Below are 14,535 nucleotides of genomic sequence, written 5' to 3'. Positions count from 1 at the left end.
TTTGCACTTGTCTATGAAATCTTCATAGATCATTCTATTCTACCCAACCACCCCTTATTTTATTTTAACATAACTTTAAATTGGTGGTTCAGGGCACTACAAGAGTACTGGCATAATGCTTATTTTTTCCTCAAATTGCATTTATACCTGATAATTAACATTATCCCTCAAGAAATAGTCTATGGATTACCTAAAAAATTGTTACAAGAGCATTTTCATATAAAACAAACATTATGAAGGCTAGACGATTTGGGTAATAGCTATAGTTGCATTATAAACACCATGTCATCTTACCTAAAAAGGTATTTTTGGCAAAAATTAAGTAAATATCATCTCCTGAAGACAAAGCTTCAACTTGTGTCATTCCACTGACTGGCACTTCTTCAAAGTAAATAAATGTGCTGCCAGACCATCTGAATAAAAGGGCGTGTAGCCTGACATTAGCCTGGGAAATTGCTAAGAACAAAGAGTTGCCTCTGTTGAATAAGGCCATGGTCAAAACACCCCGGACAGGAAGATTCTGTTGTAATGCAAAGCTCTGTCCATTCCATCTGAAGACCTGTAGGAAATGTTCAAATATAAAAACCTTCATGACTAGGAATTTAGCACTAGGAAGAATTTAGCCAATGTCACATGTCTATTCTCCTGTATCCTTTTATTTAGTTAGGATGATACTTTTATTAAGTGGGAAAGTACCAAGCCTAATGCCTTCTCCCCTTTTTTTTATCTCTGTGTGTATACACACATGCATGCAGAATAAATGAAAGAGAAATTATTTGAAAATAAATCTTAGAAGTGAGTACAAGATCTTCTGATGCTGCACATCATTTCCAACATCTTGATCAACAGCATATAGAGAAATGCCTAAACTATTTTCATCCTCATGGTGGCAATGCATACAAGGCTTCAGGGTAAGTGTTCATAATATTTAAAATTAAAAGAAAGTATATAATCGACCTGGTTTCCTATATAATTTGAGCACTTTCACAACAAATTATACTTATTCAGGAGATGGAAGATGGTGGAGGAGACAGAAGATAACGAAGTAAAGGAAAGCTACTTCCTAAGCTGCATCCTGGTGTGGTAGGAGCCCTCTTCAAACAAAGACAAGAGGCACAGCACAGCTAGTAGATGTGTGCACATGCAACTCTGTTGAATGATGTGGCACCTTTAGTAACCAGGTATGCATGTGTTCCCCAGAACAAAGAAAGGCAGTGTGGCACACTGAGCATGCAAACGAAACTCTGCTAACACTCAGGGCACATGTGCAACTCTGTCAACACCAGTGGGCCTGTCCAGCTCTGTCAAAACTTCCTTATAGAATAACCACATGAAGTGTATTTTTCCATATAGGGGAGCAAAGGAGCTAATATGTAACAGGGGAAAGGGAGACTAGCAGTGGCTATATAAGGCAAATCCCTGCTGCAATAGGGGCTTGGCTTTTGGATGAAAATCCACCCAGTCTGTCCTGACACAAAATAAACATTACTCTTATTAACCACCCTGGTGTCATGTCTCTGTGTGTGAACACCACAACAGTGGCCTGGGACCAAAGCAACAGGTATACAACTTCTTAACAAGGTGGGTAAAAGAGGAATTTCAATAAAATTTAACATTAGACACTGAAGTGGCTCAGGGACTCAGGAATTTGGGTACAGTAACTGAACAAGAAGGAATACATTGGAGCAGACCTGACAGCCCCACCACCTATGCAGATTCACCACAGACAGAGGGAGCAGAACACAGTCTTCATAGAGAGAAACCTGAGATCAAAAATGCTACCTAATCTTAACTGATCCAGAGGCTGTACTGCATGCTAATGCTTGAAAAGCATGCTCTATATTTCAACTGGTTACGGAGAGATGAGGAAGTCACAATGTCCTGCACACAGCTTTCCGGGGACCTAGGCTGGGCCAGATGGAAAGTGAGTAAAACAGTGACTACACCCAGGGCAAAGGGAGCCCAATTCACTTGTCCTTTGTCTCAGGCAGCTCATGTGTCCAGCTGAAGTCTGAGCTGGCATGGTGAACACACTAAAGGACTAGACCAGAGAAGACAGTGCTCTTGAGCAGCAGTAAGTAAAGGATCAGCAACCCCCTGTCCCATGATTGGATTTTTGGGAGGGTCTTGAGAACCAGACCTGCAGATGACATTGGCTATTGTCTAATCTAGAAGTGGGTCCATCTAGTCTTTCCAAAGAAGCCCCAGCCAACAAAGCCCATGAGGCCTAATGAGACCTCAGCCCTACCTGCTGAAACTTCCCTCACAGGATGCTGCAGAGGCAGTTCCTTGGGAGTGCACCAAACTGGTCCAGATGGACAAAACACCAGCTGACAGTTTGTCCTAACCCACCCCACCTCATACTAGTGAGAAGGGAAGCTGAGTCTTACATACTACATCAAACAGCTTCAATCTTAGGCTGTTCCAAGTGGCAGCTCAGAGAGCAACACAAAACCAGGAAGGACTAAACAACCCCACCCTTTGCTCTCTCTATCTGTATACAACTCAGAAGAATTGAAAAGAAAGACTGTTGACATACACAAAAACCACCCAATGTCATCAATTATTTTGTCTAATTCAATGGAGAAGTGTCCTTCACTATTCATTCTCATTACAATTTTTAAAAATTCTTTCTGGGGCTAGGGCTGTAGCTCAGTGGTAGAGCACTTGCCTAGCATGGGTGAGGCAGTGGGTTTGATCCTCAGCACCACATTAAAAAATTTAATAAAGTTATAAAAAAAGTATTAAAAAATTATTTCCATGTGTGCATCATAAACAATATTATGAATCAAATGGATCAAATGTACATCTACAGAATATTCCACCCTATAACAACGGAATTTATCTTCTTCTCCACTGCACACAAAATTTTTTCCAAAATAGACCATATTCTAGGCCATGAAACAAATCTTAGAAAATACCAAAAAAAAAAATCAACATATCCCATGTATCCTATCAGATAATAATGGAATGAAACTAGAATCAAAGCAAGAAAAATAATAGAAACCACAAAAACAGATGGAGATTGAACAATACTCTCTTAAATGAAGAAAATATCAAAGAAGAAATAAGAATAGAAATTAAGAAATTCTTAGGAAAAAAGAGAAAAAGATACAATAGATCAAAATCTCTGGGACAGTATTAAAATAGTTCTAAGAGGAAAATTATAGCACCAATATAAAATTAAAGAATTGTCAAATAAATATGCTTATGCTTCACCTCAAGGCCTTAGAAAAAGATGAACAATCTAACCCCAAAACCAGTAGAAGACAGGAAATAATTAAGTTCAGAGCCAAAATCAATAAAGCTGAGAATGAGAAAACAATAGACAGGAACAAAATAAATAAGATTGACACTTAGCCAAACTAACCAAAAGAAAGAGTGAGAAGAAGCAAATCAACAAGATCTGAGATAAAAAAGGAAATACCAGCAAAGACCCTTTTGAAATCCAGAGAGTTATCAAAACCTGTTTTGAAAATTTGTACTCCAATAAACTGGAAAATCTTAAAGACACTGACAAATTTCTGGACACATATGGACCTACTCAAATTGAATCAGAAAGATGTAGAAAACCTAAATAGACCAATACTAACTAATGAAACTGAAACAGTAATTAAAAGCCTTTCAAAATAGGAAAACTCAGGACCTGATGGATTCTCAACTGAATTCTACTAGATCTTTAAAAAAGAACTAACACTCTTTCTCAAATTATTCCATGCAATTAAAAAGAGAGGGAACACTCCTAAATACATTTTTAGAAGCCGGTATAACCCTGAGACCAAAACCAGATAAGATGCATCAAGATGCAAAATTCCTTAATAAAATTTTAGCAAACACCATTTAAAAACACATCAGAAAAGACAATACACCATGATCAAGTGGGTTTCATTCCAGGAATACAAAGTTGTTTCAACACAGGCAAATCAATAAATGTAATTCGTCCTTTAACAGAATTAAGGACAAAAATCACTTGGTCATCTCAATACATGCAGAAAAGGCCTTTGATAAAATTCAACACCAATTCACATGAATAAATGCTGGAGAAGCTAGGAATCAAAAGAACTTACCTAATCATCATAAAGGCCATTTATGACAAACTCAAAGCCAACATCATACTCAGTGGAGAAACACTAAAAGCATTTCCTTTAAAAACAGGAATAACACAAGGCTGTCCACTCTCACCACTCCTATTCAATATAGTCCTCAAAACATTAGCCAAAGCAATCAGGCAACAAAAGGAAATGAAAGGGATACAAATAGGGAAAAAAGACGTCAAACTATTTGTTTGCCAATGATATGATCCTATATCTAGAAGACCTAAAAAAACTCCACTAGACCACTTCTAGAGCTTATAAATAAGTTTAGCAAAGAAGGAGAATACAAGATCACCACTCATAAATCAATAGCTTTCTTACACTCTAACCATAATTCAGCTGAGGAAGAAATGAAGAAAACCATCCCATTTATAATAATATCAAAAAAAGTGTTAAAGAATTAATCTAAAAAAGAAGGTAAAAGAACTCAGCAATGAAAATTATAGCACATTGAAGAAAAAACTGAATAAGACCTTATCAAATAGAAAGACATCCCATGTTCTTGAATAGACAGAATCAATATTGTCAAAATGGCCACAGTACCAAAAGCAATATAGAGATTCAAAGCAATCTCATTTAAATAACAATGATATTTTTCACAAAATTAGAAAAAAACAATTCTTGAATTCATTTGGAATAATAAGAGAAACAAAATAGCCAAAGCAATACTAAGCAAGAGAAGTGAAGCAGGAGGTATCACAATACTTGATCTGAAATTATATTTCAGAGCTATAGTACCAAAAACAGCATGGTATTGGCATCAAAATAGACATGAAAACAAATAAAACAGAATAGAAGATGCAGAGACAAATCCACATACTTACAGCCATCTGACATTTGAAAAATCTGTCAAAACTATATTTTAGACAGACAAAAGACAGCCTTTTTAACAAGTGGTGCTAGGAAAACTGGATAGCTATGTATACAAAAATGAATCAGACCCCTCTATTTCACCCTATACAAACCCAAATCAACATGGATCAAAGACTCGGGAATTAGACCAAAAACTTTACAACTACTAGAAGAAAACATAGGCTCCATAGTCCATCATATAGATGCTGACAAGGCCCCCAAAGTGCAAGAAATAAAATGAAGAATAAATGAATGCCATAAAACTAAAAAGCTTGTCTACAGCAAAGGAAACAATTAAGAACATGAAGAAAGAGCTGACAGAAAGGGAAAGAATCTTGGCCAGCTATTCTTCTGATAGGGGATTAATATCCAGAAGATTAAAAAAAAACTTAGCACCAAATATAATATAATAATAATAATAATGCAATCAATAAATGGGCAAAAGATCTAAACAGAAACTTCTCAAAAGATGAAACACAAATGGCCAACAAATATATGAAAAAAATGTTCAACAGCAATCAGGAAAATATAAATCAAAATTCCAATACAATGTAATCTCAACCCAGTCAGAATGGCACTACTCAAGAATATGAATAATAATTGCTGGCGATGTTGGGGGGAAAGGTACACTTGAACATGGTTGGTGTGACTACTAAACCACTCTGAAGAGCAGTATGAAGATTCCTCAAAAACCTAGAGATGGAACCACCCTATGACCTAGCTATCCTACTCCTTGGTGTTTTTCCAGAGAGACATAAGATTGACACACTGCAGGGATATAGCCACCTCAAAGTGTATAGCAGCAAAATTTCAATAGGTAACTTATGGAATCAACCCAGATGCCAATAAATAGATGACTGGAATAGAATGAAAATATATATATATATATATATACACACATATACATATACATATATATATATTCTTAATATGTATCACAATTATGATACATATACACACACACACACAATGGAGTTTTACTCAGCCATAAAAAAGAATGAAATGATGGCACTTGCTGGTAAATGGATAAAAATGGAAAATATCATGTTAAGTGAAATTAGCCAAACTCAGAAACTCAAAGTTTATATGCAGAAGCTAGAGTAAAATAAGGAAAGGAGGAGGTAAGGAAAGGATAATACAAATGAATCAAATATTAAATAATAGACAAGTGAAAGGAAGTCTAGCAGAGTGGAGGAAAGGGATGGAGAGGGGAAGGAGGATGGGAGGGAAAAAGAGGAGGGAAAATGGATATCATGAACTAAAATAGATTTCCATGCATGTATGAGTTTTTCAGGATGAACCCAACTACTATGTATAACTATAAAGCTCTAATTTAAAAAAGAAAAAATAATAATTATGCAGTCAACAGTTAGGACTTTTGAGACAAGCATTAAGCTAGGATACTGACCTGGGTACACTGACCTCCTCCTTTATCACTCTTATTAACGATGAGGAAAAGGCAAAAACTCACATAGCAATAACTGAATAAATGACGACCATAAATTGAAACTGGTACTGAAGTCAAAAGTCAGGATGATATGATGAAAGAAATGTATATATTAGGGGAATGAAGTTAGAAGGAATGACATGACTGTTTCTAAGATACAGATGGTTATGGTGCTCTGAATAAAAACTAGCCCAGAAAGCTGACAGTGCTAAGGCATTGAACAGTCAAGACAGGAAAGGGGAGGGTCATGAAGTATCCTTTCTTGGGTGACCATACAATTACCATTCATGTAGGGGTTCTTTAGAGATTGAAATATTAATAATAATTATACAAGGGCATGGCATGATCCAGTGCTATCCTGGGCTAGAAGAAATATGGTTATCCTACATATATAGCATACTAACTAATGCTAAATTTATTATCATTGGGAATCACTAAACTTTTTAAATGAGTAACATGAACCAATATTTTTAAAAGATTACTCCCGCTACCAATAGAAAATGAATCCGAGGAGATCAGAGAACTTCAGAGACTAGCTTGGAGACTAACAGTTCAGGTAAGAAAAGATAAGAACTAGGCTTAGATGAAGATGAGCTGAGGTGGAAAGAAATGTCTATACTCAAAAATATTATGGAGACACAGATTCAAAAACACTTAATGATCAATTAGATGTGAAAGAAATAAAGGGGGTAATTCAACAAAATATATCACAGAATTCTCCCTTGAGCACTTGCATTTCTGAGGTTACTATTTCCTGAGATAAAAGCAAATACTCAAACACAAGTTTCATAGAGAAAATGAATTACAGTTCAGCTTGATATACATTATAACACACTCCTAAAATATATTTAAGTGGATGGATGCATCAATAGGCAGTTAGACATTCAAGTCTGGACTACAGAAGAAAGGTTCCAGATATGATTTGAAAGACATTAGCCTATAGCTGGTATGTAAAGCTAGCCTATAGTTCCTATGAAGAGCTACAGAACTGATGAAATTTCCGAGAGTAGGTGAAAAGAAAGAAGAAATCTGAACTAAAACTGAATTATGGAATACTCTAAGACATATTGATTCAGAAAAGGGAGGAGGAACCAGCAATGGAGACTGAGCAGACAGAGTTCTTAAGAAGGAAAGCCTTGTGGTATCACAAAGCAAGAGTAGAGGGGGTTGAGATTTGGGTCTGAGTAAGTCTCATGCTGGTGGGAAGTTGTATATGACAGTGATAAACATATCCACTGGATTTGGCAACCTAGTCGCCATGGGTGAGCATGAGAAGAAGACAAAGCTAGCTGACACTTCTCTCACAACATCCTACCGCAAAGGAGAGACAATAAATGAAAAAAAAGAAATTAGAAAGGGAAGAGATCAAGGGATTTCGTTGTAAACTGAACAATTCTCAACTATTTATGCCAACTGTAATAATTTCGTGGAGAAAGAAATGCCAGCTATGGAGAGAATAACTAAACCTTATGAAGGCTGAGGGGCAGCCATGTGAAAGGAAGGGCTTCTCCAGAAGGACACTCCTCCGCTGCAGCAAGAGGGAGGGGCAACACTGGCTTTTAAGTGGGATTTTGAATTTGGTGTTGGGAAAATAAGTAATCTCCCTAGAGTGACTTTCATTTCACTGAGGTCATTAGTTGAAAATGAGGCGATAAGAAGCATGTACAGAAGCACGAGAGACAAAAATTATCAATTAAGCATTAAGGAGATTATAAGATGTAGTGTGCTAGAAAAATGTGAAATTTCTGGGGTGATGCTGAGTGCCCAATTGGCAATGTTAATCATGAATTTTTAGTGATACCATCTGTCTAGCTGTGTGATTTTTCTCCATAATGTTTTCCAACTCAATTAAATTCTGATTAAATGTTCATGTTTATGATTACATTTGCTTTGGCTCTTGAAGAACATATAATATTCATAACTGTTGTTTAAAAGTTAATTGGGACCAATCAATATTCATATTCTCCTTTACTACTTTATCATAAACTATGGTTTTCTTTTATACCAAATCTCTAGACCCTACGTCATAACTTTCAATTACAGTATTTTTTTTAAAGTTGGGGAGATCTCCATTTTCAAAGATTCAAACCTGAGTTAATTCGGAATCCTCTCTTTGACTTGCAACAATTAAATAATCTTGACTGTCTGAAGTAAAATATCTTACTTGGGAACTTTCAGAAATAATGATTGTTTGCACCTGCAAGGAAGACAGAAGAGTGGGAATAAAAATTTGAAGAATTTAACTCAGAAAGGCACTAAATATTATACTAATGAGTTGGTATTTGATGTTTAAGACTCGATGTTTAAAACTATTCTGACCACTAGGTATGCATATATCATAAGCATACATCATTTCAAGCCAACAAAAATAGCCCCAGGTTAAGATACATGCTACAATTTGTATCAACTTGCAAAAAGTCCTGTTACTCATTAACATAGAATATACATTGTCATCCATTTAGATCAGTCTTACAAATCTGAATTTCTTTTAGGTAAAGCAATATAAAATGAAGATTTTGTTTTTACCAGGAATAACTGGAATCCAGATGTGAAGGTATACACACTGTTAACAGAAGACTTCTCTTCATTTCTTTCTTTATGAGTAATTACAAAGTAGGGGGAAAGACCAATCTTAAAGGCCTCACAAGTTTTGGGATTTTGTATCTTTAAATCCTAGAAAATGAGAATTACAAAAAACAGTTAACTCATAATGTATCTCACATTTACTTGTATATTTTATTTTGTGCACTGTGGAAAAAAATAAGCAATGTTTACCTTTACTGGAATAAAAATCCCTTGCCATCGGTAAATAGTAAATGATGATTTTCTTAACATTATACCATATACTGAATCTTCCAAAGTAAAAAAACACCAGCCAGAAACTGGCTTGTCCAAAAAACTTTGAAATATGGAAAAGACAACATCCATTCCCCCTAAAAAACATAAATCATTATTTACCAGTGCATAATTCCTTCTCAAACTTATCTACTCTAATTTGTTATTTAAACATTGAGACTAATGACTTCATTACAAATGAATTCCCCATGGTGTGTGTGTGTGTGTGTGTGTGTGTGTGTGTGTGTGTGTGTGAGAGAGAGAGAGAGAGAGAGAGAGAGAGAGAGAGAGAGAGAGAGAGAGAGAGAGAGGAGAGAGAGATAGAGAGAGAGAGAGAAAGAGGCTAGAAAACGTAAAAATAGTAAGTTAAAATAACAATTATGGAAAACAAAAGGAGTACTAATACTTCACTCTATAGCCATATGAACTTTCCCAAGGTCTATTTAAATATAAATACTTACTAACTGTAATTTTAAAGGGAAATATGCTAAAACATGTTTTCTTTCTTTCTTTTCTTTTTTCCAGCACTGGGGTTTGGACTCAGGACCCTGGGCATGCTAGGCAAGCACTCTGACATTGAGCAATAGCCCCAGCCCATCTCCCACCCTTTAACACACTCTTCTAGTATCTGCAATCTACTGTTTTCTCCTGTGTTTCTCACCAGGTCTTCAAATCCCCTTCGTGAGATCACTCTGCTATCCCTAGCCATTCAATCTGATGCTTTTCAATTTTCAGGCTGGGACTTCTTCCCTTCTCTGTCTAGAGCTCCTCTTCTCAGATTGTTAAATCAATGTCCATGACTTTAAAAACAGTAACACATGTCAGATCCCTAAGTCTGTCTTGCAGCAGAGACCTTCCTTTGAGTATAAACGCCTTCTCAAAAGGAACTCAAACTTAACATGTGCTAAAACACATTTATTTTAATTCCCTCGCCAAAACAACACCTAGCCTTCTTTCACATATCTCTTAGTCAGTGGCAAGACACTCTATCCTACCACACACGCTGAGGAACTAGGAGTCATCTGGGTCTCAGCCTCACCCTTGCACCCAGTTCATCACCTGCTCTAAACTTCCATCATCTGTTGCCCTTTTGCTCATCTCCATGCATCCTCTCTTCTCTGCTATACCAACCAATTCTTTACACAGTCCAATGAATAACACTTCAAAATGCAAACATGATCATACCATACCATCTTCCCCATGCCTAAACCACTCAAAGGTTTTCCATTAACTCTGGGTTAAAAGATTGACATCCATAAAATATTTCTCAAGTTCTTCAATGATCTCTGCATCTCCCCTATTTCTGTACTCCCTATTCACTGAGGTTCTTCAATTATGACATGTCCTTTTATGCCTGAGTTTCCTGCCTCTAAAGCTTCCCCCTCTTGTCTCCCAGGTTCCTCCAACCCAGTTCTTTGCATAATTGATTCCTACACATTGATTTTTACTTATTTATTTTGGTACACCTTAAATTCTAAGCTCCATGAGCTCAGTACCATGCCTAGGCACTCAATAAATATTCATGGATATAGTAATAAAATTAAATATCCGTTTCCCATTTTTAATAAATCCTTAAGTTATAATTCATGGAAATAATGTAAATCTTATACACGCAACATTTCTGAGTTACAGTATTTTGTTCTCATAAAAAACTAAACATACTCATGCCAAAGGCTGTTTGAGATATCGTCTCCCACTGCACACTCACAGCTAAATCAATGCCATTAGTACGAGACACATTTAAGTATACCGTTCTGTTGGTTTCTTCAATATCTATAGAAGTGGCTCTGAAATTGTGGAAAGCAGAAAAAGAATATAATTTCTACATATTTGAAATATATGTCACATTACCAGCATATGCTTAATATGCTTCTACATTTATACAACCCAAATGGCATGCACAAATTTGATACATGAATATTTTCAAGACAAATGGGTGCTTGAAAATATTCATTTATGGAGTTTTTTTTAAGTACAAATGCAACACTCATAATCAGAAAATACTGAAGATAAGTAATTTAACATTACACATTTTAAAACTGTCTTTTTTGAATTTTTTCACACATAAATCAAAAACATCTGACAGGAAAAAACAGGAAATTCTTAGTATAGGAATAAAACTAAATCTCTTAAAATACTATATATAAATATCTGTCAGTTTCCAAAGGAAATTTTATAACTATAATCATGTATTTGGATTCAGTGACCAAGTATATTTTATATTTTTTCATGTATTTGGATTCAGTGACCAAGTATATTTTATATTTTTTCTTGCTTTTTATTTCTAAAATCACAAAATAATGCAGGCCTTTTCCTAGAAGTGTGAACTATGAGGAAATAAGAATTCTGATGACACCATTAAGCAGGCCATGGTTAGGTCTTTGATGTTCTCTGTTATAAGAGAGCTTGTGGACTATGGATCTGTCTTCTGGAATTCATTTTAAAAGTCCACTTTACATAATCACACCTCAATTTTCTATTGCATTTTCTTATGTCAAAAATTATTTCTTCCTTATTTTCAAAAGTGATATTTTCTTATAAATAAATTATACCTATTTTCAACAGCAGAAATACTGAACAGCCCCAAAGGGGCCTGATTTTGTAATATTGTTATCAAGGTTTGAACCTGCGCCCCTAGTCTAGCACCTCCCGTCGGATTAAACAAGGTGCAAACAAAATGCTCATCCATTTCTGGTTCTGTGTCTAATACAGCAGAAATGTGCAGGGCCTGAAAACAAAATAAAAAAGTAAAGTTACTAGAATAGAATATATTTGCAAAACACATACAGAGAAATTTACTAAACATTTTAGAAACCAAAATAATGTCTTTCAAAAAACAGCACCTCTTTTATATTTAATAATGGTACCCATAATGTGATAGCTACAACTGTTTCATGTTATTACTTTTGGGATTTTCAACACTGTGGTACACTACATGGAAGTGTCTTAAAAAAATGACATTTTTAAATAACACAGAATAAAATATTAAAATATTAAATTTATGTTCTTTTTTGGGATACTTTTTTATCCTGCTCTGGCTATATAACTTCATTAATGTCTTTCTAGTCTAGGATTCACCATTAAAAAGCCATGGTAGAGGGGCTGGGATTCTGGCTCAGGGGTAGCACTTCCCTAGCATGTGTGAGGCACTGGGTTGAATTCTCAGCACCACATATAAATAAATAAAGGTCTATTGACAATTAAAATATATATATTACAAAAAAGCCATAGTAGGAACAAATTAGAAACAACCCAAATGTTCATCAACAGGAAAATGGATAAACAAATGGTGATCTCTTCCATAAAACTCTATTCAACAATAAAAAAGGATCAGCTACGGATGTCTGCAACCACACAAAATTCAAAAATATGTTGCATGAAAGAAGCTAAACACAAAAGAATAGATACTATAAGGCCCTATTTATACAAAGCTCAAGAATCAGCAAAAATGAGTCAATTAAAACATTACAAAGTGGTTTCCTCTTGAAAAGGCAAGACGCAAAAGAGAACCATCTGGGTAATAGTAGTGTTAATATCTTTAATCTGAGTGGAGGTATCATGGTTTGGATATGAAATGTTGTGCAAAGTCTCATGTGCTCAGAGGTAGACTTTTTGGAAAGTGATAAATCATGATGGCTCTGATCTCATCAGTAGATTAATCCACTGATGGCTGAATGGATTACTTGTATTAAGTAGGTCACAAGGGATAGAGGTTTTCCTGGAAAGGTCTGGGTTCTCTCTGGCACTTTCCTCTTGCTTTCTGTTTTCCCCAGGTGCAATAAGCTGAGTAGCTTTCCTCAACTCCACCCTTCCACCAAGATGATTCTACCTTGGAGCCCGATGACATAGACTGAATCTCTGAAACGCTAAGCCAAAATAAATCTTTCCCCACTAAGTTGTTCTTATCAGTATTTTGTTCACAGTGATGAAAAGCTGACTAATACAGGTCATTATATGTGTGTATACTATGTTTAAAATCATTAATCCATATGCTTGGAATTGGTGCATTTTACTATTTATACGTCAAAATAAAAACGTGGAGCAAAAACAGTTGTGTGAGCCAAAAACATTTAATCCAATTTTCTCTAATGTTTAATTTACCAAATGAACAAAAGTTTTACTTAAATACACGCCGAGAAAAAGACACAAAAAATTACATTAAAAAATTTTTAACATTTTAAATTACAAAAAAAATTATTAAGAGAAAAATGTGAATAAAGCAATGACAAATTTTAATATGCTTCAAATTTGAACTTTTGTATTTTTCACAATTTAAGTGTGTCTTTGAAGAAATCAAAGATTTTAAATTTGGAAGAACGTTTAAAAATGAACAAAAAGTATGTTGAACTTTACAAAAACTTAAAATTGAGAAAGTTATTTGATTGTTAGATGAATTAGTTTAGAGGAAAGGGCTGCAAATATATTTCTTTAAAGCAGTATTTTAGCTAGCTTGAAAAATGTCTAAAGATAACGCGATGAACTAATTTAAACTTCAACTATATTTTTAAAAATAAAGTTTAGTAGGAACAGAAAATCAATATACAGGAATGGAAAATATATAGAAAAATAAGTTGGGAAACTAAAATTATGTAAGGATAGATCACATTCATAATTAATCTCAAATCCAGGATTTTTCTCTTTAAAACACTATTCCTATTCTCAAACAGTTTGAAGCAGCAGTTACATGCTGTTTAATTAAAATATAGCAAAAAGAAATGACTGACTGGGGCTGGGAGCTTTTTTTGGCTTATGCTTTACATATAAAGTGAAGTATACCATTTAAATAAGTTTGGAATTTAAAATAAAAAATATGTGTATTTTTATTATTTACATATTTCTCTATTAATAGTAAATTCCTTCAGTTTCAGTTGCCCTCTATACATATTATATAGTACATTAGCACTTGTCACATAATAATCTAATCATGTCTTTATTTCTCACCTAAGTTGGAAATATCTTTTTCTTCTTTTGAGGATGCAGGGAAAATATTAGAGTTATAAGCTTCATCCTTATTAAAGTTGCATACTGTACCTTGAGTCGAACACCTTCTTCTAATACAATATAGCCTTTGGAAGGAGTCAGGTCCTTGGATTCTGTTGAAGAATTCACTTCTGTGACAATGAACTGAACTGTCACAGTTCCAAACAGTCCTCCTGCAGGTTCCCGAACAATGTACAAGACCGCAACGCTTTCCTGAACATAGAGAGCTGCTGGCTCTCTCAGGAAAAAGTGCTCACTGTTGTTAAATGATAGAACTCCAGGGCCATCATCATTAGCAAGGATGGTAATTACAGCTGTCAAAACAAA

General features: G+C 35.0%; 1 protein-coding gene across 8 annotated transcripts in view; it reads right to left on the bottom strand.

The window, feature by feature from the left end:
• The window catches only part of Adgrv1 (adhesion G protein-coupled receptor V1), a 545,344-nt gene that overhangs the window by 388,253 nt on the left and 142,556 nt on the right, over positions 1-14,535 (bottom strand). For all 8 annotated transcript variants that reach the window (XM_078044879.1, XM_078044892.1, XM_078044896.1 and 5 more), the window contains 7 exons: positions 14,260-14,522; positions 11,781-11,956; positions 10,891-11,015; positions 9,169-9,326; positions 8,920-9,066; positions 8,483-8,590; positions 295-559 (listed from right to left, as the gene is read on the bottom strand). In XM_078044879.1, coding sequence (XP_077901005.1) covers positions 295-559; positions 8,483-8,590; positions 8,920-9,066; positions 9,169-9,326; positions 10,891-11,015; positions 11,781-11,956; positions 14,260-14,522 — 1,242 coding nt within the window. The remainder of the gene's footprint in view (positions 1-294; positions 560-8,482; positions 8,591-8,919; positions 9,067-9,168; positions 9,327-10,890; positions 11,016-11,780; positions 11,957-14,259; positions 14,523-14,535) is intronic.

This window comes from Ictidomys tridecemlineatus, chromosome 1 (genome assembly GCF_052094955.1).
Source record: "Ictidomys tridecemlineatus isolate mIctTri1 chromosome 1, mIctTri1.hap1, whole genome shotgun sequence".
Taxonomy (NCBI): Eukaryota; Metazoa; Chordata; class Mammalia; order Rodentia; family Sciuridae; genus Ictidomys; species Ictidomys tridecemlineatus.
This window is presented reverse-complemented; position numbering and strand designations above follow the sequence as displayed.